Source organism: Pseudophryne corroboree, chromosome 2 (assembly GCF_028390025.1).
Source record: "Pseudophryne corroboree isolate aPseCor3 chromosome 2, aPseCor3.hap2, whole genome shotgun sequence".
Classification (NCBI taxonomy): domain Eukaryota; kingdom Metazoa; phylum Chordata; class Amphibia; order Anura; family Myobatrachidae; genus Pseudophryne; species Pseudophryne corroboree.
Window position 1 is genome coordinate 347,571,096 of NC_086445.1, and position 27,877 is coordinate 347,598,972.

The 27,877-nt window shown below is 47.0% G+C and overlaps 1 protein-coding gene across 2 annotated transcripts in view; it reads left to right on the top strand.

The window, feature by feature from the left end:
- Window positions 1-27,877, top strand: part of RP2 (RP2 activator of ARL3 GTPase) — a 68,783-nt gene that overhangs the window by 32,189 nt on the left and 8,717 nt on the right. For both annotated transcript variants that reach the window (XM_063953070.1, XM_063953069.1), the window contains exons 2-3: window positions 19,868-20,533; window positions 22,247-22,361. In XM_063953070.1, coding sequence (XP_063809140.1) covers window positions 19,868-20,533; window positions 22,247-22,361 — 781 coding nt within the window. The remainder of the gene's footprint in view (window positions 1-19,867; window positions 20,534-22,246; window positions 22,362-27,877) is intronic.

A 27,877-nucleotide genomic window follows, 5' to 3' on the forward strand; every position in this document is an offset into this window, starting at 1 on the left:
GTGAGTCCTGCTGGCAACAGGCTCACTGCATCGAGGGACTTAGGGGAGAGATTTTCAACTCACCTGCGTGCAGGATGGATTGTATTCTTAGGCTACTGGACATAGCTCCAGAGGGAGTCGGAACACAGGGCTCGCCCTGGGGTTAGTCCCGGAGCCGCGCCGCCGACCCCCCTTGCAGACGCTGAGGATGAAGAGGTCCGGAACCAGGCGGCAGAAGACTCTCAGTCTTCATCAGGTAGCGCACAGCACTGCAGCTGTGCGCCATTGTTGTCAGCACACTTCACACAGCGGTCACGGAGGGTGCAGGGCGCTGGGGGGGGGCGCCCTGGGCAGCAATGTATAATACCTGTATGGCGAAAAATACATCACATATAGCCCTTGAGGCTATATGGATGTATTTAACCCCTGCCAGATATCTAAAACTCCGGAGAAGAAGCCCGCCGAAAAGGGGGCGGGGCCTATTCTCCTCAGCACACAGCGCCATTTTCCCTCACAGGCTGGTGGGAAGACTCCCATGCTCTCCCCTGCACTGCACTACAGAAACAGGGTTAAAACAGAGAGGGGGGGCACTGATTTGGCGATATGTATATATATTAAAATGCTATAAGGGAGGAACACTTATATAAAGGTTGTCCCTGGATAATTATAGCGTTTTGGTGTGTGCTGGCAAACTCTCCCTCTGTCTCCCCAAAGGGCTAGTGGGTCCTGTCCTCTATCAGAGCATTCCCTATGTGTGTGCTGTATGTCGGTACGTGTGTGTCGACATGTATGAGGAAAATATTGGTGAGGAGGCGGAGCAAATTGCCTGTAATGGTGATGTCACTCTCTAGGGAGTCGACACCGGAATGGATGGCTTATTTATGGAAATTACGTGACAATGTCAACACGCTGCAAGCCGGTTGACGACATGAGAGGGCCGGCGAACAAATTAGTATCTGTCCAGGCGTCTCAAACACCGTCAGGGGCTGTAAAATGCCCATTTACCTCAGTCGGTCGACACAGACCCAGACACGGACACTGATTTCAGTGTCGACGGTGAAGAAACAAACGTATTTTCTTTTAGGGCCACACGTTAAGGGCAATGAAGGAGGTGTTACATATTTCTGATACTCCAAGTACCACAAAAAAGGGTATTATGTGTGAGGTGAAAAAACTACCTGTAGTTTTTCCTGAATCAGATAAATTAAATGAAGTGTGTGATGATGCGTGGGTTTCCCCCGATAGAAAATTATTGGCGGTATACCTTTTCCCGCCAGAAGTTAAGGCGCGGTGGGAAACACCCCTCAGGGTGGATAAGGCGCTCACACGCTTATCAGAACAAGTGGCGGTACCATCTACGGATAGGGCCGTACTTAAGGAGCCAGCTGATAGGAGGCTGAAAAATATCCTAAAAAGTATACACACACATGCTGGTGTTATACTGCGACCAGCGATCGCCTCAGCCTGGATGTGCAGAGCTGAGGTGGCTTGGTCGGATTCCCTGACTAAAAATATTGACAGGGACAGTATTTTATTGACTATAGAGCATTTAAAGGATGCATTTCTATATATGCGAGATGCGCAGAGGGATATTTGCACTCTGGCATCAAGAGTAAATGCGATGTCCATATCTGCAAGAAGATGTTTATGGACACGACAGTGGTCAGGTGATGCAGATTCCAAACGGCACAAAGATGTATTGCCGTATAAAGGGGAGGAGTTATTTGGGGTCGGTCCATGGGACCTGGTGGCCAGGGCAACTGCTGGAAAATCCACCGTTTTTTACCCTAAGTCACATCTCTGCAGAAAAAGACACCGTCTTTTCAGCCTCAGTCCTTTCGTCCCTATAAGAGTCATATCTGCCCAGGGATAGAGGAAAGGGAAGAAGACTGCAGCAGGCAGCCCATTCCCAGGAACAGAAGCCCTCCACCGCTTCTACCAAGTTCTCAGCATGACGCTGGGACCGTACAGGACCCCTGGATCCTACAAGTAGTATCCAAGGGGTACAGATTGGAATGTCGAGAGGTTTCCCCCCTTGCAGGTTCCTGTAGTCTGCTGTACCAATGTCTCCCTCCGACAGGGAGGCAGTATTGAAAACAATTCACAAGCTGTATTCCCAGCAGGTGATAATAAATTTACCCCTCCGACAACAAGGAAAGGGGTATTACTCCACACTATATGGTGGTACTGAAGGCTAGGTGAGACCTATTCTAAATCTGAAAAATTTGAACACTTACAAGGGTTCAAATCCAGATGGAGTCACTCAGAGCAGTGATAGCAAAGAACAAGGGGACTATATGGTGTCCCGGGACATCAGGGATGCTTACCTCCATGTCCCAAAATTTGCCTTTTCTCACCAAGGGTACCTCAGGTTCGTGGTACAGAACTGTCACTATCAGTTTCAAGACGATGCCGTTGGATTGTCCAAGGCACCCCGGGTCCTTACCAAGGTAATGACCGAAAGGAGGATTCGTCTTCAAAGAAAATGGACGACCTCCTGATAAGAACAAGGTCCAGAGAACAGTTGGAGGTCGGAGTAGCACTATCTCAAGTAGTTCTACGACAGCACGGGTGGATTCTAAATATTCCAAAACCGCAGTTGTTCCGACGACACGTCTGCTGGTCCTAGGGATGATTCTGGACACAGTCCAGAAAAAGGTGTTTCTCCCAGAGGAGAAAGCCAGGGAGTTATCCGAGCTAATCGGGATCCTCCTAAAACCAGGAAAAGTGTCAGTGCATCATTGCACAAGAGTCCTGGTAAAAATGGTGGCTTATTACGAAGCGCTTCCATTCGGCAGATTTCACGCAAGAACTCTTCAGTGGGATCTGCTGGACAAATGGTCCGGATCGCATCTTCAGATGCATCAGCGGATAACCCTATATCCAAGGACAAGGGTGTCTCTCCTGTGGTGATTACAGAGTGCTCATCTTCTAGAGGGCCGCAGATTCGGCATTCAGGATTGGATGCTCGTGACCACGGAGGCCAGCCTGAGAGGCTGGGGAGCAGTCACACAAGGAGTGTGATCAAGTCTGGAGAATTCTCTCCACATAAATATACTGGAGCTAAGAGCAAATTTATAATGCTCTAAGCTTAGCAAGACCTCTGCTTCAAGGTCAGCCGGTATTGATCCAGTGGGATAACATCACGGCAGTCGCCCACGTAAACAGAAAGGGCGGCACAAGAAGCAGGAGGGCAGTGGCAAAACTGCAAGGATTTTTCGCTAGGCGGAAAATCATGTGATAGCACTGTCAGCAGTGTTCATTCCGGGAGTGGACGACTGGGAAGCAGACTTCCTCAGCAGGCACGACCTCCACCCGGGAGAGTGGGAACTTCATCGGGAAGTTTTCCGCATGATTGTGAACCATTGGGAAAGACCAAAGGTGGACATGATGGCGTCCCGCCCGAACAAAAAAAATGGGACAGGTATTGCGCCAGGTCACGAGACCTTCAGGCGATAGCTGTGGACGTCCTGGTAACACCGTGGGTGTAACAGTCGGTGTATGTGTTCCCTTCTCTGCTTCTCATAACCAAGGTATTGAGAATTATAAGACATAGAGGAGTAAGAACTATACTCGTGGCTCCGGATTGGCCAAGAGGGACTTGGTAACCGGAACTTCAAGAGATGCTCACAGAGGACTAATGGCCTCGGGAGCTAAGAAGGGATTTGCTTTCAGCAAGTACCATGTCTGTTCCAAGAGGAACCGTGGCATCGGCCTTTAAGAAAGGACCTGCTCCAGCAGGGACCTTGTCTGTTCCAAGACTTACCGCGACTGCGTTTGACGGCATGGCGGTTTGAACGCCGGATCCTAAGGGAAAAGGCATTCCGGAAGAGGTCATACCTACCCTGGTCAAAGCCAGGAAGGAGGTGACCGCACAACGTTATCACCACATGTGGTAAAAATATGTTGCGTGGGTGAGGCCAGGAAGGCCCCACGAAAAAATTTCAACTAGGTCGATTTCTGCACTTCCTGCAAACAGGAGTGTCTATGAGCCTCAAATTGGGGTCCATTAAGGTTCAAGTTTCGGCCCTATAGATTTTCTTCCAGAAAGAATTGGCTTCAGTTCCTGAAGTCCAGACGTTTGTCAAGGGAGTATTGCATATACAGCCCTTGTGTGCCTCCAGTGGCACCGTGGGATCTCCAACGTAGTGTTGGGATTCCTCAAATCATATTGGTTTGAACCACTCAAATCTGTGGATTTGAAATATCTCACATGGAAAGTGACCATGCTGTTGGCCCTGGCCTCGGCCAGGCGATTGTCAAAATTGGCGGCTTTGTCTTACAAAAGCCCATATTTGATTTTCCATTCGGACAGGGCAGAACTGCGGACTCGTCCCCAGTTTCTTCCTAAGGTGGTGTCAGCGTTTCACCTGAAACAACCTATTGTGGTGCCTGCGGCTACTAGGGACTTGGAGGACTCCAAGTTGCTAGACGTTGACAGGGCCCTGAAAATATATATATATATATATATATATATATATATATATATATATATATATATATATATATATATAAATATATATATATATAAATTCCAGGACGGCTGGAGTCAGAAAGTCTGACTTGCTGTTTATATTGTAGGCACCCAAAAAGCTGGGTGCTCCTGCTTCTAAGCAGACTATTGCTCGTTGGATTTGTAGTACAATTCAGCTTGCACATTCTGTGGCAAGCCTGCCACAGCCAAAATCTGTAAATGCCCATTCCACAAGGAAGGTGGGCTCATCTTGGGCGGCTGCCCGAGGGGTCTCGGCTTTACAACTTTGCCGAGCAGCTACTTGGTCAGGGGCAAACACGTTTGCTAAATTCTACAAATTTGATACCCTGGCTGAGGAGGACCTGGAGTTCTCTCATTCGGTGCTGCAGAGTCATCCGCACTCTCCCGCCCGTTTGGGAGCTTTGGTATAATCCCCATGGTCCTGACGGAGTCCCCAGCATCCACTAGGACGTTAGAGAAAATAAGATTTTACTTACCGATAAATCTATTTCTCATAGTCCGTAGTGGATGCTGGGCGCCCATCCCAAGTGCGGATTGTCTGCATTACTTGTACATAGTTATTGTTACAAAAAAATCGGGTTATTATTGTTGTGAGCCATCTTTTTTAGAGGCTACTTCATTGTTATCATACTGTTAACTGGGTTCAAATCACAAGTTGTACGGTGTGATTGGTGTGGCTGGTATGAGTCTTACCCGGGATTCAAGATCCTTCCTTATTGTGTACGCTCGTCCGGGCACAGTACCTAACTGAGGCTTGGAGGAGGGTCATAGGGGGAGGAACCAGTACACACCATGTGATCCTAAAAGCTTGCTTTTGTGCCCTGTCTCCTGCGGAGCCGCTATTCCCCATGGTCCTGACGGAGTCCCCAGCATCCACTACGGACTATGAGAAATAGATTTATCGGTAAGTAAAATCTTATTTCTCTAACGTCCTAGTGGATGCTGGGACTCCGTCAGGACCATGGGGAATAGCGGGCTCCGCAGGAGACAGGGCACATCTAAAAAAGCTTTTAGGTCACATGGTGCGTACTGGCTCCTCCCCCTATGACCCTCCTCCAAGCCTCAGTTAGGTTTTTGTGCCCGTCCGAGAGGGTGCAATCTAGGTGGCTCTCCTAAAGAGCTGTTTAGAAAAGTTTTTTTTTTAGGTTTCAATCTCAGTGATTCCTGCTGGCAACAGGATCACTGCATCGAGGGACTTAGGGGAGAGATTTCCAACTCACCTGCGTGCAGGATGGATTGGAGTCTTAGGCTACTGGACACTTAGCTCCAGAGGGAGTCGGAACACAGGTCAGCCTGGGGTTCGTCCCGGAGCCGAGCCGCCGATCCCCCTTACAGACGCTGAAGAGACGGCAGAACGGAGGTCCGGAAAGCAGGCGGCAGAAGACTCCTCAGTCTTGAAGGTAGCGCACAGCACGGCAGCTGTGCGCCATTGTTGTCACACGGCTCACTGACTCAGTCACGGAGGGTGCAGGGCGCTGCTGGGGGCGCCCTGGGCAGCAATATAATTACCTTTAGTGGCAAAATAAATACATCACATATAGCCATTAAGGCTATATGTATGTATTTTAACCCAGGCCAGTTTCTTAAAAACCGGGGAAAAGCCCGCCGAAAAAGGGGCGGAGCTTATTCTCCTCAGCACTCAGCGCCATTTTCCTGCTCAGCTCCGCTGGTGAGGAAGGCTCCCAGGTCTCTCCCCTGCACTGCACTACAGAAACAGGGTAACAAAGAGAAGGGGGGCATAAATTGGCGATATTTATATATTAAGAGCGCATATATAGTAAACAACACCTTCTAGGGTTGTTTATATACATTTATAGCGCTTTTGGTGTGTGCTGGCAAACTCTCCCTCTGTCTCCCCAAAGGGCTAGGGGGTCCTGTCTTCGATTAGAGCATTCCCTGTGTGGCTGCTGTGTGTCGGTACGTGTGTGTCGACATGTATGAGGACGATGTTGGTGTGGAGGCAGAGCAATTGCCGATGATGGTAATGTCACCCCCTAGGGAGTCGACACCGGAATGGATGGCTTTAGTTATGGAATTACGTGATAATGTCAGCACATTACAAAAGTCAGTTGACGAAATAAGACACCCGGCAAACCAGTTAGTACCGGTTCAGGCGTCTCAGACACCGTCAGGGGCTGTAAAACGTCCTTTACCTCAGTCAGTCGACACGGGTACCGACACAGATGAATCTAGTGTCGACGGTGAAGAAACAAACGTATTTTCCAATAGGGCCACACGTTATATGATCACGGCAATGAAGGAGGCTTTGCAGATCTCTGATACTGCTGGTACCTCAAAAAGGGGTATTATGTGGGGGGTGAAAAAACTACCTGTATTTTTTCCAGAATCTGAGGAATTGAATGACGTGTGTGATGAAGCGTGGGTTAACCCCGATAGAAAACTGCTAATTTCCAAGAAGTTATTGGCATTATACCCTTTCCCACCAGAGGTTAGGGCGCGCTGGGAAACACCCCCTAGGGTGGATAAGGCGCTCACACGTTTATCAAAGCAAGTGGCGTTGCCGTCTCCTGATACGGCCGCCCTCAAGGATCCAGCAGATAGGAGGCTGGAAACTACACTGAAGAGTATATACACACATACTGGTGTTATACTGCGACCGGCAATAGCCTCAGCCTGGATGTGCAGTGCTGGGGTAGTGTGGTTGGATTCTCTGACTGAAAATATTGATACCCTGGATAGGGACAGTATTTTATTGACTCTAGAGCAATTAAAGGATGCTTTCCTTTATATGCGAGATGCTCAGAGGGATGTTTGTACTCTAGCATCAAGAGTAAGCGCGATGTCCATATCTGCCAGAAGAAGTTTATGGACGCGACAGTGGTCAGGTGATGCGGATTCCAAGAGGCATATGGAAGTATTGCCATATAAAGGAGAGGAATTGTTTGGGGTCGGTCTTTCGGACCTGGTGGCCACGGCAACTGCCGGCAAATCCACTTTTTTACCTCAGACCCCCTCCCAACAGAAAAAGACACCGTCTTTTCAGCCGCAGTCCTTTCGCTCCTATAAAAAGCGACCAAAAGGACAGTCTTATCTGCCGCGAGGCAGAGGAAAGGGTAAGAAAGGGCAGCAAGCAGCCCCTGCCCAGGAACAGAAGCCCGCCCCGGCTTCTACAAAGCCATCAGCATGACGCTGGGGCTTTACAAGCGGACTCAGGAACGGTGGGGGGTCGACTCAAGATTTTCAGCAATCAATGGGTTCACTCACAAGTGGACCCGTGGGTCCTGCAGATAGTATCTCAGGGTTACATGCTGGAGTTCGAAAGGTCTCCCCCTCGCCGGTTCCTAAAGTCTGCTTTACCAACGTCTCCCTCAGAAAGGACGTCGGTTTTGGAAGCCATTCACAAGCTGTATTCTCAGCAGGTGATAGTCAAGGTACCCCTCCTACAACAGGGAAAGGGGTATTATTCCACACTATTTGTGGTACCGAAACCGGACGGTTCGGTAAGGCCTATTCTAAATCTGAAATCCTTGAACCTGTACATAAAGAAATTCAAGTTCAAGATGGAGTCACTCAGAGCAGTGATAGCGAATCTGGAAGAAGGAGACTTCATGGTGTCCTTGGACATAAAAGATGCTTATCTACATGTCCCGATTTACCCCTCACACCAAGGGTATCTCAGGTTCGTGATACAAGACTGTCATTATCAGTTTCAAACGCTGCCGTTTGGGTTGTCCACGGCCCCTCGGGTCTTTACCAAGGTAATGACCGAAATGATGGTTCTTCTACGAAGAAAAGGCGTATTAATTATCCCTTACTTGGACGATCTCCTGATAAGGGCAAAGTCCTGAGAACAGCTGGAAGTCGGTGTAGCGCTAACACAAGTAGTGCTTCAGCAACACGGGTGGATTCTAAATCTTCCAAAATCTCAATTGACCCCGACAACACATCTGCTGTTCCTGGGCATGATTCTGGACACGGTTCAGAAAAAGGTATTTCTCCCGGAAGAGAAAGCAAGGGAGTTATCCGAACTTGTCAAGAACCTCCTAAAACCAGGAACTGTGTCAGTACATCAATGCACAAGAGTCCTGGGAAAGATGGTGGCTTCGTACGAAGCGATTCCATTCGGCAGATTCCATGCACGAACATTTCAGTGGGATCTGCTGGACAAATGGTCCGGATCGCATCTGCACATGCATCAGCGGATAACACTGTCACCGAGAACAAGGTTGTCTCTCCTGTGGTGGTTGCAGACTGCCCATCTGTTAGTGGGCCGCAGATTCGGCATACAGGACTGGGTCCTGGTGACTACGGATGCCAGCCTACGAGGTTGGGGAGCAGTCACAAAGGGAAGAAACTTCCAGGGCGTGTGGTCAAACCTGGAGACGTCTCTTCACATAAATATACTGGAGCTAAGAGCGATCTACAATGCTCTAAGCCTGGCAAAAACGCTGCTTCAGGGTCAGCCGGTGTTGATCCAGTCCGACAACATCACGGCAGTCGCCCACGTAAACCGACAAGGCGGCACGAGAAGCAGGAGTGCAATGGCAGAAGCTGCAAGGATTCTGCGCTGGGCGGAGAATCATGTCGTAGCACTGTCAGCAGTGTTCATCCCGGGAGTGGACAACTGGGAAGCAGATTTCCTCAGCAGACACGACCTTCACCCGGGAGAGTGGGGACTTCATCCAGAAGTTTTCCACATGATTGTGAACCGTTGGGAAAAACCAAAGGTGGACATGATGGCGTCTCGCCTCAACAAAAAATTGGACAGGTATTGCGCCAGGTCAAGAGACCCTCAGGCAATAGCTGTGGACGCTCTGGTAACACCGTGGGTGTACCAGTCAGTGTATGTGTTCCCTCCTCTGCCTCTCATACCAAAGGTACTGAGAATTATACGGAAAAGAGGAGTAAGAACAATACTGGTAGCTCCGGACTGGCCAAGAAGAACTTGGTATCCGGAACTTCAAGAGATGCTCACGGAGGATCCGTGGCCTCTACCTCTAAGAAGGGATCTGCTTCAGCAGGGACCTTGTATGTTCCAAGACTTACCGCGGCTGCGTTTGACGGCATGGCGGTTGAACGCCGGATTCTAAAAGAGAAAGGCATTCCTGAGGAAGTTATTCCTACTTTAATTAAAGCCAGGAAAGAAGTGACCGCACAACATTATCACCGCATTTGGAGAAAATATGTTGCGTGGTGTGAGGCCAAGAAGGCTCCAACGGAAGAATTTCAATTGGGTCGATTCTTACATTTCCTGCAAGCAGGATTGTCTATGGGCCTCAAATTGGGGTCCATTAAAGTTCAAATTTCGGCCTTATCAATTTTCTTCCAGAAGGAATTGGCGTCAGTGCCTGAAGTACAAACTTTTTTGTCAAAGGTGTACTACATATACAACCCCCAATAGTGGCACCGTGGGATTTGAACGTGGTTCTAAATTTTCTCAAATCTCATTGGTTTGAGCCTTTAAAATCGGTAGATTTAAAATACCTTACATGGAAGGTAACCATGCTGTTGGCCCTGGCTTCAGCCAGGAGAGTTTCGGAGTTTGCAGCTTTGTCATACAAAAGCCCATATCTGATATTCCATTCGGACAGGGCAGAATTGAGGACACGTCCTCAATTTCTCCCTAAGGTGGTTTCGGCATTTCACTTGAACCAGCCTATTGTGGTGCCTGCGGCTACTAGCGACTTGGAGGACTCCAAGTTACTGGACGTTGTCAGAGCATTAAAAATATATATTTCAAGGACAGCTGGAGTCAGAAAATCTGACTCGTTGTTTACATTGTATGCACCCAACAAGTTGGGTGCTCCTGCGTCTAAACAGACGATTGCACGTTGGATATGTAGTACAATCCAACTTGCACATTCTGTGGCAGGCCTGCCACAGCCTAAATCTGTAAAGGCCCATTCCACAAGGAAAGTGGGCTCATCCTGGGCGGCTGCCCGAGGAGTCTCGGCATTACAACTTTGCCGAGCAGCTACGTGGTCAGGGGAGAACACGTTTGTAAAATTTTACAAATTTGATACTCTGGCTAAAGAGGACCTGGAGTTCTCTCATTCGGTGCTGCAGAGTCATCCGCACTCTCCCGCCCGTTTGGGAGCTTTGGTATAATCCCCATGGTCCTGACGGAGTCCCAGCATCCACTAGGACGTTAGAGAAAATAAGAATTTACTTACCGATAATTCTATTTCTCATAGTCCGTAGTGGATGCTGGGCGCCCATCCCAAGTGCGGATTGTCTGCAATGCTTGTACATAGTTATTGTTACAAAAATCGGGTTATTACTGTTGTTGTGAGCCATCTGTTCAGAGGCTACTTCGTTTGTGTTATCATACTGTTAACTGGGTTTAGATCACAAGTTGTACGGTGTGATTGGTGTGGCTGGTATGAGTCTTACCCGGGATTCAAGATCCTTCCTTATTGTGTACGCTCGTCCGGGCACAGTACCTAACTGAGGCTTGGAGGAGGGTCATAGGGGGAGGAGCCAGTACGCACCATGTGACCTAAAAGCTTTTTTAGATGTGCCCTGTCTCCTGCGGAGCCCGCTATTCCCCATGGTCCTGACGGAGTCCCAGCATCCACTACGGACTATGAGAAATAGAATTATCGGTAAGTAAATTCTTATTTTTTATTTTCAGTGTGATCTGCTGGCAACAGACTCACTGCTACGAGGGACTGAGGGGAGAGAAGCGAACCTACCTGCTTGCAGCTAGCTTGTGCTTTTAAGGCTGCTGGACACCATTAGCTCCAGAGGGATCGAACACAGGGCCCGACCTCGATCGTCCGTTCCCGGAGCCGCGCCGCCGTCCCCCTTGTAGAGCCAGAAGACTGAAGAACCAGGAGAAAATCGGCGGCTGAAGACTCCAGTCTTCAATAAGGTAGCGCACAGCACTGCAGCTGTGCGCCATTGCTCCCACAGCACACCACACGCTCCGGTCACTGGTGGGTGCAGGGCGCTGGGGGGGGGCGCCCTGGGCTGCAATAAGTATACCTTTTGGCAAATGTGCACATAATACAGTTATAAACTGTATATGTGCCTAATCCCCCGCCATTAACATTATTAAAAAAGCGGGAGAAGCCCCCGCGGAGGGGGCGGGGCTATCTCCCTCAGCACACCGGCGCCATTTTCTCTTCACAGCTCCGCTGGAAGGACGCTCCCCAGGCTCTCCCCTGCAGTATACACTACAAGAAGGGTAAAAAAGAGAGGGGGGCACATAAATTTAGGCGCAAAAGGTGATCTAAGCAGCTATTGGGGGAAAATTCACTTTGTGTTAGTGTAAATCCCTCTGTTATATAGCGCTCTGGTGTGTGCTGGCTTACTCTCTCTCTCTGTCTCCCCAAAGGACTTTGTGGGGTCCTGTCCTCAGTCAGAGCATTCCCTGTGTGAGTGCGGTGTGTCGGTTCGGCTGTGTCGACATATTTGATGAGGACGCTTACGTGGAGGCGGAGCAAGAGCCGATAAGTGTGATGTCGCCCCCTGCGGGGCCGACACCAGAGTGGATGGATATGTGGAAGGTATTAACCGACAGTGTCAACTCCTTGCATAAAAGGTTCGATGACGTAACAGCTTTGGGACAGCCGGCATCTCAGCCCGCGCCTGCCCAGGCGTCTCGGAGGCCATCAGGGGCTCAAAAACGCCCGCTATCTCAGATGGCAGACACAGATGTCGACACGGAGTCTGACTCCAGTGTAGACGAGGATGAGACAAATGTACAGTCCACAAGGGCCATCCGATGCATGATTACGGCAATGAAAAATGTGTTGCACATTTCTGACATTAACCCGGTTACCACTAAAAAGGGTATTATGTTTGGGGAGAAAAAGCTGCCAGTGACTTTTCCCCCATCTGATGAGTTAAATGAATTGTGTGAAGAAGCGTGGTGTTCCCCAGATAAGAAATTAGTGATTTCTAAGCGGTTACTAATGGCGTACCTTTTCCCGCCAACGGACAGGTTACGTTGGGAAACATCCCCTAGGGTGGACAAGGCGCTCACACGCTTATCAAAAAAGGTGGCACTGCCGTCTCGGGATACGGCCGCCTTAAAGGAGCCTGCAGATAGAAAGCAAGAGGCTATCCTGAAGTCTGTGTATACACACTCAGGTACTATACTGAGACCTGCAATTGCTTCAGCATGGATGTGTAGTGCTGCAGCTGCTTGGTCTGATACCCTGTCAGATAACATGCTAACCATAGAGCATATTAAAGACGTAGTCTTTTATATATGAGGGATGCACAGAGGGACATTTGCCGGCTGGCATCTAGAATTAATGCAATGTCCATTTCTGCCAGGAGAGTATTATGAACTCGGCAGTGGACAGGTGATGCTGATTCTAAAAGGCACATGGAGGTTTTGCCTTATAAGGTGAGGAATTGTTTGGGGACGGTCTCTCGGACCTCGTATCCACAGCAACAGCTGGGAAGTCGACTTTTTTACCTCCGGTTCCCTCACAGCCTAAGAAAGCACCGTATTATCAAGTACAGTCCTTTCGGCCTCAGAAAGGCAAGCGGGTCAGAGGCGCGTCCTTTCTGCCCAGAGGCAGGGGTAGAGGGAAAAAGCTGCACCAGACAGCCAGTTCCCAGGAACAAAAATCCTCCCCTGCTTCCACTAAGTCCACCGCATGATGCTGGGGCTCCAAAGGTGGAGCCAGGTGCGGTGGGGGCGCGTCTCCGGAACTTCAGCGACCAGTGGGTTCGCTCACAGGTGGATCTCTGGGTTCTACAAGTGGTATATCAGGGATACAAGCTGGAGTTCGAGGCGTCTCCCCCTCGCCGTTACCTCAAATCAGCCTTGCCAGCTGCTCCCAAGGAAAGGGAGGTAGTACTGGCGGCAATTCACAAGCTGTACCTTCAGCAGGTGATAATCAAAGTTCCCCTCCTTCAACAGGGACGGGGTTACTATTCCACAATGTTTGTGGTACCGAAACCAGACGGTTCGGTGAGACCCATTCTAAATTTGAAATCCTTGAACACTTATATAAGGAAGTTCAAGTTCAAAATGGAATCGCTCAGGGCGGTTATTGCAAGCCTGGAAGAGGGGGATTTTATGGTGTCACTGGACATCAAGGATGCTTACCTACATGTCCCCATTTACCCACCTCACCAGGAGTACCTCAGGTTTGTGGTACAGGACTGTCCTTACCAATTCCAGACGTTGCCGTTTGGTCTGTCCACGGCACCGAGGGTATTTACCAAGGTAATGGCCGAAATGATACTCCTTCGGAAGAAGGGAGTTATAATTATCCCGTACTTGGACGATCTCCTTATAAAGGCAAGGTCCAAGGAGCAGTTGTTAGTCGGAGTAGCACTATCTCGGGAAGTGCTACAACAGCACGGCTGGATTCTGAATATCCCAAAGTCGCAGCTGATTCCTACGACGCGTCTGCTGTTCTTGGGCATGATTCTGGACACAGAACAGAAGGTGTTTCTCCCGGAGGAGAAGGCCCAGGAATTGTCCTCTCTGGTCAGGGACCTCCTGAAACGAAAACAGGTGTCGGTGCATCACTGCACGCGAGTCCTGGGAAAGATGGTAGCTTCTTACGAAGCAATTCCCTTCGGCAGGTTCCATGCAAGGATCTTTCAGTGGGATCTGTTAGACAAGTGGTCCGGATCGCATCTTCAGATGCATCGGTTGATCACCCTGTCCCCGAGGGCCATGGTGTCTCTGCTGTGGTGGCTGCAGAGTGCTCATCTTCTCGAGGGCCGCAGATTCGGCATTCAGGACTGGGTCCTGGTGACCACGGATGAAAGCCTCCGAGGTTGGGGGGCAGTCACTCAGGGAAGAAACTTCCAAGGACAGTGGTCGAGTCAGGAGACTTCCCTACACATAAATATTCTGGAACTAAGGGCCATTTACAATGCCCTGAGTCAAGCAGAACCCCTGCTTCAAAACCAACCGGTGCTGATTCAGTCAGACAACATCACGACGGTCGCCCATGTAAACCGACAGGGCGGCACAAGAAGCAGGATGGCGATGGCAGAAGCCACAAGGATTCTTCAATGGGCGGAGAATCACGTGCTAGCACTGTCAGCGGTGTTCATTCCGGGAGTGGACAACTGGGAAGCAGACTTCCTCAGCAGGCACGACCTCCACCCGGGAGAGTGGGGACTTCATCCAGAAGTCTTCAAGCTGATTGTAAATCGTTGGGAAAGGCCACAGGTGGACATGATGGCGTCCCGCCTCAACAAAAAGCTAAAAAGATATTGCGCCAGGTCAAGGGACCCTCAGGCGATAGCTGTGGACGCTCTAGTGACACCGTGGGTGTACCAGTCGGTTTATGTGTTACCTCCTCTTCCTCTCATACCAAAGGTACTGAGGATAATAAGAAAGAGAGGAGTAAGAACTATACTCATCGTTCCGGATTGGCCAAGAGGAACTTGGTACCCGGAACTACAAGAAATTATCTCAGAGGTCCCTTGGCCTCTGCCGCTCCGACAGGACCTGCTACAGCAGGGGCCCTGTCTGTTCCAAGACTTATGTAAACATTAAAAAAAGGCAATTGGGAAAAAAAAAAAAAAAAAAAATGTATGTATGTATGTATGTATGTATGTGTGTGTGTGTATATGTATGTATGTATGTATGTATGTATGTATGTATGTATGTATGTGTGTGTGTGTACACACACACTTTGTATAAGAGAAGTTTTAACCACAGCCTGTGAAATCATCATTAAGTAGTATTTTTCCTTGTGAGAAATGCAGAACTGATTTTGTTTCACGGACATGACTTAGTCACATGATAGTGCTTGACAAATTACTGGATTACTCATTTCTCTGACAAGACCCAACCTTAATCTAAATATGGATTAAACGGCTAGTAATACACATTGGAGGGATCAGTCAGAGTTGGGTTATTATGACATTGACCTGCAGAGTTGATTTTAATTTGGCTCCATTTTTTTGCCTTTCATTTTTCTTTGGCTGTTTTTAAAATTGTGATTATTGTAATTTTTATTTTTTCTTTACATGGCAGCACAAAGTGTCTGCAGTGCTAACAGAGCGGATCACAGTCACTGTTATGTGTTGGGAGTCACACTGGTGACAGGGATAGTGGTAGAATGAGAGAATGAAGGAAGAAGGCCCTTCCTGTGCAGCACATAAACATATTTTGTGTAACAGACTTTGGAGAGGTGCTTCAATCAACCACTTTGGTGTGTAAATAATTTATTATAGGTAATGCTGTATTGAGCAGTCCAGGGACATTTTGTAATTCCATTTTCATAAATCTGACCTTTCAATCTAGTGGGAATTCTTGAAAATGCTGTTGGCATAGTATATACAGTAAATACTAAAGTAAGAATTTCTCGAATGGCTAAGTCAGTAAATAGTTTGTGGTTAATTTACAAACAGAACGTGATGTTTTCTAGGTAATAGTCATGTTGGAGTAATTTGTAACACCCTAATTTTTCTATATGGTGTGTATTGATGGGTTGGGTATACGTGACCGGCGGTCAGGATACCGCCGGTCACTATACCGACACTGGGATCCCAGCATTGAGATGGCCGGCGGGGGGACACACGAGCGCAACAAGCCCCTTGCGGGCGTGGTGGCAAGCTGCGCTCATCACAGGTTCTATTCCCACTCTTTGGGTGTCCGGTCACATAACTACATCCGGTGTTGGTGCGTCAACCAAGTTCCAGAGGGTCATTCCAGTCCAAACGATTCTTTCACAAGATCATCACAAAGGTGACGTTTTAAAAATGAACCATCTGCAGAGAATTTGGACAGATCAGGAATTCATACATACTATAAAATATGTATTATATTGGCTCACAGGGTTTTGGAACAATATAATCGGCCACTGTTGCTCCATATACCCTCTTGAGATTATTGTGTAGAGTACCTGAAAATTGGCTAATTGGCCTGATTTATTGCAGTGTCTTTATACATCCTGGGATTTATTGTGCACATTGAGCAGTGTCATTAATCGCTGAATTATAGGCAGAGTTCCTGACGTTTCAGCTTGTGTCTGTGATAATTGGCTATGATTTTGCACTAAGGTGCAACCAGAATCTCCAGCAAGTGCCATTATTTAGCCTTATATTATCTTACTAACATGCTGTTATAGTACACACCCTCTACCTGACCAGCCGGTCTTTATGGTGATGTATCTGTCATTCATAGGGGGGAATTAAATTGTTTGTGCAGGTGGCCTCTGACGATGCAATTCAATTGTTGCTCCTCTTGGGAGCTAACAGCTGCCGCTTTCAGCAATTCTGCTTGGAGCACTCCGCAAAACAGAATTTTTCGTGTCGCTCCCAGCACTTCAGTTGGGTTTAGCAGTTTCTGCATCCAGCATTGATAGCTGCCAGCGCAAATAATTAAATTATCCCCCATAAGGTTTAAAGCAGTGTCTGTCTACAAACAACCACAGCTTTAATGTGCTTAATCATTGTCAATAAACACTATTAACACTTCTTGGGGATCTCAACTGTCTTATAATAAGGGATTTGGCATTGGCATGAGCCTTTTTGAACTCTGACAGTATCACTGTGGTTTCCTGCAGAAGTACAATATACCGCCAGGCATTGCTGCTATGCCTGGGGTCCACACACATCAGCCATACTTGGTGGTGTCAAAATTGCGAGGGAAACCTGTCAATGCCGACTGGCATGATGTGCCATTCTGAAATGGCACAGTGTGTCCATCATAAGGAATTGAATTCTCCCTATGGGGCAGATGTATTAACCTGGAGAAGGCATAAGGAAGTGATAAACCAGTGATAAGTGCAAGGTGATAAATGCACCAGCCAATCAGCTCCTGTTTATGTACATATTGGAGCTGATTGGCTGGTGTGTTTATCACCTTGAACTTATCACTGGTTTATCACTTCCTTATGCCTTCTCCAGGTTAATATATCTGCCCCTATATTTGTTAAACCCAGGTAACCTAATTGAGATTGTGGCTAGTGCAGTTAAATGTCCACATGTTCCATAGTGGTTAAAATGAGTAAGGCATGTATACAGATTGCCTTGAGGCCCACGACTGTAGACTATACCAGTGGTTTCCAAACTTTTTTGAATCACGGCGCCTAGAATATCAGATTTTTTTTCACGGCACCCCCTAGGCCAAAAATTTCTTATTGAGAAATTTAGAAAGAAATATTACATTAAGTAGATTGCGTTTATATGTCATCCTTAGGGTCAGTTGTGTGGTGAGGGACAAGATTTGCTTCTGTTTGGCCACATATTTTATGACTGGCAGCCACCAGCACTGGTTTTGCCTATTATATTGAACATGAATAATTTGAATTGGTCCTGGACCACCAACCCAGGGCACCCCTGCAAGTGTCCCGAGGCACCCTAGGAAGCCACGGCACACAGTTTGGGAACCTCTGTACTATACCCTTAGTAACGTTACATGTTCGTTCCCTATGAACACGGTGTCACAATAAAATTGGTATAATTCTTTTAGTTTTATTCTGTGTAAAATTTGAGGATTGTCTTTAATCTGTCCCCCCCCCCCCCTCCCCATTTATTCTCTGTATAGTAATAAAAATGTAGTCAGAAATGTAAACCAAATCCAGATTGTACACATGTAGATGATCTCTCCTTCCCTTGTCTGTACTAGACAAATAAATGGAAAATATTCTTCAAGCTTCTCCTCTGAGATGGTGAATGTTGTCTTTATGAAATTCAATCAGGGAGGTTGAAATTCCATGTAAAACACAGAGCCGCTGTTAGAGAGCCCCAATAGCTTCTGCCTGAGTGTATGTAAGGATAGCAGCCAAGACTGCTCAATAGGTGCTTTCTCATTCCAAACCTCAAGTTTCCAACTGGTCATACCCTTTTTTTTTTTTTTTTTTTAAATAGAGGCGCTGTCTTCTTGTTTTACATATCCAAAGACTAATGTTACAATAAACCTAATATTTAGGAGCCATATAAACCCAGTTGCTTCTGATTCATAGTGATTTTCATATATTCATCTGCAGCCCTGTTATTCTGGTATATGCAGAAACTGTTGCCTCCCCGTGCTGCGGTGTTGCAGTGCTGCATGTGTTTATAACATACTGTAGCAGCAAACCTGACCTACCAAATTGGCATTCATTTCAGTTGCTCAAAAAGTCACTGGTAATTCATTATACCATACTGCTGTGGTTCCCAAACTGTGCCCCTTGGCACCCTGGGGTGCTGCAAGCTCTTGCAAGGGTGCCTCGGGTTGGTGGCCCAGGACCAAATCAAATTATATACGGTCAAAGTGACAGGCAAAATCAGTGCTAGTGGCTGCCAATCATAATACATGAGGACACCAGCACATAACTGACCCTAAGGATGGCAGATATGAGCAATTTACTTAATATTTTATAATAATTTTCTTTGTTGTATGTGGTGTACTGACATTTTAGGAATAATCAACACTATAAAATCTGTTACTGTATTATAATTTGAACTAAACCTATACAGTTGTACTGAAGAATATAGAATCTGTCAGATGTGCTATTCATAGGGTGTGTTCTGACTGCGGACATACGTATTGTTGACATTCATTTGTTTTACCCCGCGGCTACCACTAGGGGGTGCAAAACGGAGCACTTCAATTGTTGCTCCTTTTAGACTCCCAGTAGCCGCGGGGATGACATTTCTACATGCAGCCTTCTGAGGTGCGGGGACAAATGTGTGCAAAGTGGGCACTTTGGGCCGTTTGTACACCCAAAGCAGGACTTCAGACGGCTTTATCTGTTTTAAGTGGCTAAAACCTGTCTGTCTGGGAGCGTGATGTGCATGTGCGCCTACAATTGTTTGAGCATCTAAATCCCGTTTAGAAGGGATTATTGGTTAGATGCCCAGAACAATCGAACCCCCCCCCCCCCCCAAGGTATGTATCTCTACATAAAGACCCCAACTGGGTTCCCCTGATTTTCAGTTTTGTTTGATGATGCTTTTTAAGCCTCACCTCTTGGGAGGCAATTCAATTGTCTTGGTGGCGGGTTCACATGCTGCCGGCACTGACTTTTCTGCTTGCAGCTTCTCGAGGTGCCGAGCAGAAATGTTGTCTAGCCCAACCAGAACTTTAGTCGGGTTTAGTTGCTTTGCCTAGCTAAATCCGCTGCATTTGGTGTGTCGGCAATAATGGGTGCCCAATCGGAAAAACAATTGAATTGCTCCAACAGGTGCCCCAAAAAATATTTGAATTCCCCCCCCCCCCCCCCCCCTCCCCATGGTGTGCAGCTAAACAGGGTTGAGCACCTCTGTTTTAGGCCTCACTGTGTTAGAATTAATCGGCAAGGGCAAACTTTTTTCTTGAGTAAGGGGCTATATACTCTCTCTGATCACAGCCTTATTTAATGCAGTAGTATGACAAGATGTGTGAGAAAGGTGTGGCCTTACATTATGAGGCAGCTATATACAGTATATCTAGATTGTAAACAAAAAATAATGATTTGTTTATTTAGGTTTGTATGATGACTCTTATTTACCTATTTTCTTGTAATTACACAGGTGGACCCGAAAGACTACATGTTTAATGGATTGAAAGATCAAACTATAGGACGCTTGCCAGATAAAGTTGCAGGCCAGCAATTTGTTATACAGGATTGTGAGAACTGCAACATCTATATTTTTGATCATTCTGCCACCATCACTATTGACGACTGTACGAACTGCCGCATATTCTTAGGGCCAGTAAAAGGCAGTGTGTTCTTTCGCGACTGTAAGGATTGTAAATGCGTTGTGGCCTGCCAGCAGTTCCGCACTAGGGATTGTAGGAAAATGGATATATTCTTGTGCTGTTCTACCCAGCCAATTATTGAATCCTCCACTGGCATGAAGTTTGGCTGTTTCCAGTTCTATTACCCAGAGCTGGCTGGACAGCTTAAGGAGGCTGGGTTGAGTATCTTCAACAACACATGGAGCAACATCCATGATTTCACCCCTGTGTCGGGAGAGACCAACTGGAGTCTTCTTCCTAGTGACTATTCCGTCCACGATTATGTCCCCCTTCCAGATTCTGACGAGCTGAAAGTAGTGCGAGTATCTACAGATGCCAACCGGAGCATAGTGCCAGTCACCTGGGGACAGCGACCGAAGAAGAGTGATGAGTCCTGCTTGGTGGTTTTCTTTGCTGGAGATTATACCATTGCAAACGCACGAAAGATGATAGATGAGGTAAAGAGAAAACTACTGTATTTGCAAGTACTAAACCTAAGATTCATGTGATGGTCATGTAGCAATATTACCTAGGGAACTACTTGAGAACATTTTCAGTTTATACATTCATATAGTGTAGCGTTGCAGATTACATGCTACATTTTGATCTCATTATTTAACTGTTCCATAGTTTGTGTTCGTTGTAAAAGAAGCTCATTGTTACCAGCAACAAAGTTCTATAGTTTCATTAGAAACTGTAGGATGGTTCCCCTTCTAAGACATTTTACATATAACTGAAAGTGGAAATTATTCCTAATATGGTAGTTGTGGTTAAAGGAGAACAGCATTTAAGAAAGAACTTCCCCCCCCTAAGAAAGGCTAGGCGTTGGAAAGTTCAAACCTTACAATCACCTCTGGAAATTGTGCAATTTCCTTGCAGGGTCAGGGAGAAATTGTACTTGTTTATTATTATTTATTAACTTATATAGCGCAGCAAATTCCGTAGCACTTTTTATACTTGTTTAATACTAAACTGACATTTTTATTTAAAAAGTAAAAGTTTTGTTAAAAAAACCTTTTTAAATATTTAATTTGAAAAATATTCATGGGGAGTGTCTAGCACAAACTCACCCTCTCGTGTCCATAGGTCTCCATTGTAATGTTACTTCCCTAGTAACATCTCCATTTGTAATACAACCCATCCCCCAGTGGTAATAGATCCCCAGTTGTACAACGCCCCTCTCACTCCCATTGTAATAGATCCCTGTATTTGCACTAATCCCTATCCCAGTGACCTGCCATTTTTAGTTTTTATTAATTATTTTACACCCCCTTTTTCCATCCCTCAGAAATAACGGACTTTAATGGGGCATCACCTCCCACTCCCCTACTAACCGTGCCAGTAGCACCCTCTTGGGTATATTACCCACCCTTATGTGTAATACCCCTCCAACACACACAGCTAAGAGTGTCTTATCAGTCCAGCTGCTACATCTGGTCTCTGCATTTGCAGAAATCTGTGTTAATGCTCAGTGGGGATCTGAAGTTTAGAAGTAGAGGATGTGCTACAGAATGGTGCTTGCACAATGTTCTAGGGCACGATTTGGGCAGTGAGGTCAGACTGCTGCATGGCTGGCTGGGGAGCCAGAGGAAATCCGATCTATACATGTACAGAACGGATGATGATTATTTTTTTACAAGCCAGGAGACTGAGGTTGCGGCGGACAGGTCAGTTAAGCGGTTAAGGTGGTAGTGGAGTGAAACCAGCACCAGACTGGAGGTGAGTCTCTGCCATCCAATCAAAGTGATTTGTAGAACTATTTTAAATGCCTCAAAATATTGAAAGGATGATAAGTGCAACAGTTCCAGCAGCATTAGGAGGATAGAGTGAGGAGACGTTTGACTGGATACCCTATAAAAATGCCTATTGGGGCTGCAAGGGAGAGTCTGTCGTTGGGGGTAATACATTTTCTTGACTTCTCCATGGCCTCTGTGCTAATTAAAATACATAGACAAGCCGCGGTTTCCCCTCTTTCAAAATAAGTAATCTACCAAAGGTTCCAATGTACAGTAGATGGTATACATAATCCTGACCATCAATGGCATGTTTTGTATTTTAATGTTTAAGTATTGAAACTACAGTAGTTCCTTGTGAAATGCATAGTTTGTTTGTAGAGTGCTGATCCCTTATTTTGTGGCTTTGTTGCTAATACTTCATAACTCACAATGCAGATGGTTGGCAAGGGCTTATCACTCATTCAGACTAAAGAAGTTGCGATGAAACCAGAAGATGCAAAAAGGGTTTTTAAGGACCGAGCCACTGACTTTATACCATTGCTGGAGAAAGGTATGTCTTATAATATACAGATGTGTATCTGCTATATTGCTATAATACCCTAAGTATTTCAAGCATTGTTATAGAACCAGTACAATATGGTAAGATCATCAGGGTTAAAGACCCATCTGTTAATTTCCATCCAAGACTCTTCCTATAATTTTAATGTAACTGCCTATAGTTATGTTGTGATAATAATCAAATGGCAAAAAGATTGGGTGCATCCTGCTAATCCTACGAAAGCACAACAAGGTTGGCCATTGTCTTAAAGTAAAAACTTGAAAGGTTGTATGGGAGAGTCTTCCAAATCTCTGATAAAGTGATAATATTAGTTAATGTGATACAGACAGCATACATTTTGAGGATCACAACATCCAGGCAAACCATGTGCTGTCTGCTTAGGCAATGTGCTATGAGAGGCAGGCTGTGATCACTACTGCAACCCATATAACTTAGGTCTAATAGAAATTTGGTAAGGGTCAGTTGCTATTAAGCTCTTAAAATGTGTTATTACTAATAGAGAGCCCAACCTGTCATGAGTCTTTGCAATAACTAGTTTTATGGTAAGAACTTACCCGTGTTAAAACTCTTTCTGCGAGGTACACTGGGCTCCACAAGTCTGGACAATGGGGTATAGAGTAGGATCTTGATCCGAGGCACCAACAGGCTCAAAGCTTTGACCTTCTTCCCAAGATGCATAGCGCCGCCTCCTATATCACCCCGCCTCCCAGCACAGGAGCTCAGTTTAGTTAACCAGCCCAATGCAGTAGCAGGAAAAGAGACGACAACGGTTAGTAGCCACATACACCATACTCTCGCGACAAGAGAAGTGTCAGCGGCTAATGCCATATCAACCCAAAGAAGCTAAGTGCGTCAGGGTGGGCGCCTTGTGGAGCCCAGTGTACCTCGCAGAAAGAGTTTTAACAAGGGTAAGTTCTTACCATAAAACTTGTTTTCTCTATCGTCCTAGTGGATGCTGGGGTTCCTGAAAGGACCCTGCGGCTCCGCAGGAGACAGGGCACAAAAGTAAAGCTTTCCGATCAGGTGGTGTGCACTGGCTCCTCCCCCTATGACCCTCCTCCAAGCCAGTTAGATTTTTGTGCCCGGCCGAGAAGGGTGCAATCTAGGTGGCTCTCCTAAAGAGCTGCTTAGAAAAGTTTAGCTTAGGTTTTTTATTTTACAGTGAGTCCTGCTGGCAACAGGATCACTGCAACGAGGGACTTAGGGGAGAAGAAGTGAACTCACCTGCGTGCAGGATGGATTGGCTTCTTGGCTACTGGACATCAGCTCCAGAGGGACGATCACAGGTACAGCCTGGATGGTCACCGGAGCCTTGCCGCCGGCCCCCTTGCAGATGCTGAAATAAGAAGAGGTCCAGAATCGGCGGCAGAAGACTCCTCAGTCTTCTAAAGGTAGCGCACAGCACTGCAGCTGTGCGCCATTTTCCTCTCAGCACACTTCACACGGCAGTCACTGAGGGTGCAGGGCGCTGGGAGGGGGGCGCCCTGGGAGGCAAATGAAAACCTATTTTGGCTAAAAATACCTCACATATAGCCTCCGGAGGCTATATGGAGATATTTAACCCCTGCCAGACTCCGTTAAGAGCGGGAGACGAGGCCGCCGAAAAAGGGGCGGGGCCTATCTCCTCAGCACACAGCGCCATTTTTCCTCACAGAAAGGCTGGAGGGAAGGCTCCCAGGCTCTCCCCTGCACTGCACTACAGAAACAGGGTTAAAACAGAGAGGGGGGGCACTAATTTGGCGTTAGAAATATATAAAAAAGATGCTATAAGGGAAAACACTTATATAAGGTTGTCCCTATATAATTATAGCGTTTTTGGTGTGTGCTGGCAAACTCTCCCTCTGTCTCTCCAAAGGGCTAGTGGGTCCTGTCCTCTATCAGAGCATTCCCTGTGTGTGTGCTGTGTGTCGGTACGTGTGTGTCGACATGTAGGAGGACGATGTTGGTGAGGAGGCGGAGCAATTGCCTGTAATGGTGATGTCACTCTCTAGGGAGTCGACACCGGAATGGATGGCTTATTTAGGGAATTACGTGATAATGTCAACACGCTGCAAGGTCGGTTGACGACATGAGACGGCCGACAAACAATTAGTACCGGTCCAGACGTCTCAAAAACACCGTCAGGGGTTTTAAAACGCCCGTTTACTTTAGTCGGTCGACACAGACAGGGACACTGAATCCAGTGTCGACGGTGAATAAACAAACGTATTCCTTATTAGGGCCACACGTTAAAGGCAATGAAGGAGGTGTTACATATTTCTGATACTACAAGTACCACAAAAGAGGGTATTATGTGGGATGTGGAAAAAACTACCATAGTTTTTCCTGAATCAGATAAATTAAATAAAGTGTGTGATGATGCGTGGGTTCCCCCCGATAGAAAATTATGGGCGGTATACCCTTTCCCGCCAGAAGTTAGGGCGCGTTGGGAAACACCCCTTAGGGTGGATAAGGCGCTCACATGCTTATCAAAACAAGTGGCGGTACCGTCTATAGATAGGGCCGTCCTCAAGGACCAGCTGACAGGAGGCTGGAAAATATCATAAAAAGTATATACACACATACTGGTGTTATACTGCGACCAGCGATCGCCTCAGCCTGGATGTGCAGAGCTGGGGTGGCTTGGTCGGATTCCCTGACTAAAAATATTGATACCCTTGACAGGGACAGTATTTTATTGACTATAGAGCATTTAAAGGATGCATTTCTATATATGCGAGATGCACAGAGGGATATTTGCACTCTGGCATCAAGAGTAAATGCGATGTCCATAACTGCCAGAAGATGTTATGGACACGACAGTGGTCAGGTGATGCAGATTCCAAACGGCACAAAGGTGTATTGCCGTATAAAGGAAGAGGAGTTATTTGGGGTCGGTCCATCGGACCTGGTGGCCACGGCAACTGCTGGAAAATCCACCGTTTTTACCCTAAGTCACATCTCTGCAGAAAGAGACACCGTCTTTTCAGCCTCAGTCCTTTCGTCCCTATAAGATCATATCTGCCCAGGGATAGAGGAAAGGGAAGAAGACTGCAGCAGGCAGCCCATTCCCAGGAACAGAAGCGTTCCACCGCTTCTGACAAGTTCTCAGCATGGCGCTGAGACCGTACAGGACCCCTGGATCCTACAAGTAGTATCCCAGGGGTACAGATTGGAATGTCGAGACGTTTCCCCTTCGCAGGCTCCTGAAGTCTGCTTTACCAAGGTCTCCCTCCGACAAGGAGGCAGTATATGAAAAAATTCACAAGCTGTATTCCCAGCAGGTGATAATTAAATTACCCCTCCTACTACAAGAAAAGGGGTATTATTCCACACTATATTGTGGTACTGAAGCCAGAAGGCTAGGTGAGACTTATTCTAAATCTAAAAATTTTTTGAACACTTACAAAGGTTCAAATCAAGATGGAGTCACTCAGAGCAGTGATAACGAACAGGAAGAAGGGGACTATATAGTGTCCCGGGACATCAGGGATGCTTACCTCTATGTCCCAAATTTGCCCTTCTCACTAAGGGTACCTCAGGTTCGTGGTGCAGAACTGTCACTATCAGTTTCAGACGCTGCCGTTTGGATTGTCCACGGCACCCCGGGTCTTTACTAAGGTAATGGCCGAAATGATGATTCTTCTTCGAAGAAAAGGCGTCTTAATTATCCCTTACTTGGACGATCTCCTGATAAGGGCATAGTCCAGGGAACAGTTGGAGGTAGGAGTAGCACTATCTCGGATACTGCTACAACAGCACGGGTGGATTCTAAATATTCCAAAATCGCAGCTGATCCCGACGACACGTCTGCTGTGCCTAGGGATGATTCTGGACACAGTCCAGAAAAAGGTGTTTCTCCCGAAAGAGAAAGCCAGGGAGTTATCCGAGCTAGTCAGGAACCTCCTAAAAACAGTGCATCATTGCACAAGGGTCCTGGTAGAAAATGGTGGCTTCCTACGAAGCAATTCCATTCGGCAGATTTCACGCAAGAACTTTTCAGTGGGATCTGCTGGACAAATGGTCCGGATCGCATCTTCAGATGCATCAGCGGATAACCCTATATCCAAGGACAAGGGTGTCTCTCCTGTGGTGGTTATAGAGTGCTCATCTTCTAGAGGGCCGCAGATTCGGCATTCAGGATTGGATGCTGGTGACCACGGAGCCCAGCCCGAGAGGCTGGGGAGCAGTCACACAAGGAAAAAATTTCCAGGGAGTGTGATCAAGTCTGGAGACTTTTCTCCACATAAATATACTGGAGCTAAGGGTAAATTTATAATGCTCTAAGCTTAGCAAGACCTCTGCTTCAAGGTCAGCCGGTATTGATCCAGTGGGAAAAACATCACGGCAGTCGCCCACGTAAACAGACAGGGCGACACAAGAAGCAGGAGGGCAATGGCAAAAACTGCAATGACTTTTCGCTGGGCGGAAAATCATGTGATAGCACTGTCAGCAGTGTTTCATCCCGGGAATGGAAACTGGGAAGCAGACTTCCTCAGCAGGCACGACCTCCACCCGGGAGAGTGGAAACTTCATCGGGAAGTTTTTTCCACATGATTGTAAACCGTTGGGAAATACCAAAGGTGGACATGATGGCGTCCCGTCTGAACAAAAAACGGGACAGGTATTGCGCCAGGTCAAGAGACTCTCAGGCAATAGCTGTGGACGTTCTGGTAACACCGTGGGTGTACCAGTCGGTGTATGTGTTCCCTCCTCTGCTTCTCATACCTAAGGTGCTGAGAATTATAAGACGTAGAGGAGTAAGAACTATACTCATGGCTCCGGATTGGCCAAGAAGGACTTGGTACCCGGAACTTCAAGAGATGTTTACAGAGGTCTTATGGCCTCTGCCGCTAAGAAGGGACTTGCTTCAGCAAGTACCATGTCTGTTCCAAGACTTACCGCAGCTGCGTTTGTTGGCATGGCGGTGGAACGCCGGATCCTAAGGGACAAAGGCATTCCGGAAGAGGTCATTCCTACCCTGGTCAAAGCCAGAAAGGAGGTGACCGCACAACATTATCACCACATGTGGCGAAAATATGTTGCGTGGTGTGAGGCCAGGAAGGCCCCACAAAGAAATTTCAACTCGGTCGATTCCTGCATTTCCTGCAAACAGGAGTGTCTATAGGCCTCAAATTGGGGTCCATTAAGGTTCAAATTTCGGCCCTGTCAATTTTCTTCCAGAAAGAATTGGCTTCAGTTCCTGAAGTCCAGAACTTTGTCAAGGGAGTATTGCATATACAACCCTCTTTTGTGCCTCCAGTGGCACTGTGGGATCTCCAACGTAGTTCTGGGATTCTTCAAATCACATTGGTTTAAAACCAGTCAAATCTGTGGATTTGAAGCATCTCACATGAAAAGTGACCATGTTCTTGGCCCTGGCCTGGACCAGGCGAGTGTCAAATTGGTGGTTTTTTTCTCAAAAAAAGCCCATATTTGTTTGTCCATTCGGACAGGGCAGAGCTGCGGACTCGTCCCCAGTTCTCTCCCTAAGGTGGTGTCAGTGTTTCACCTGAACCAGCTTATTG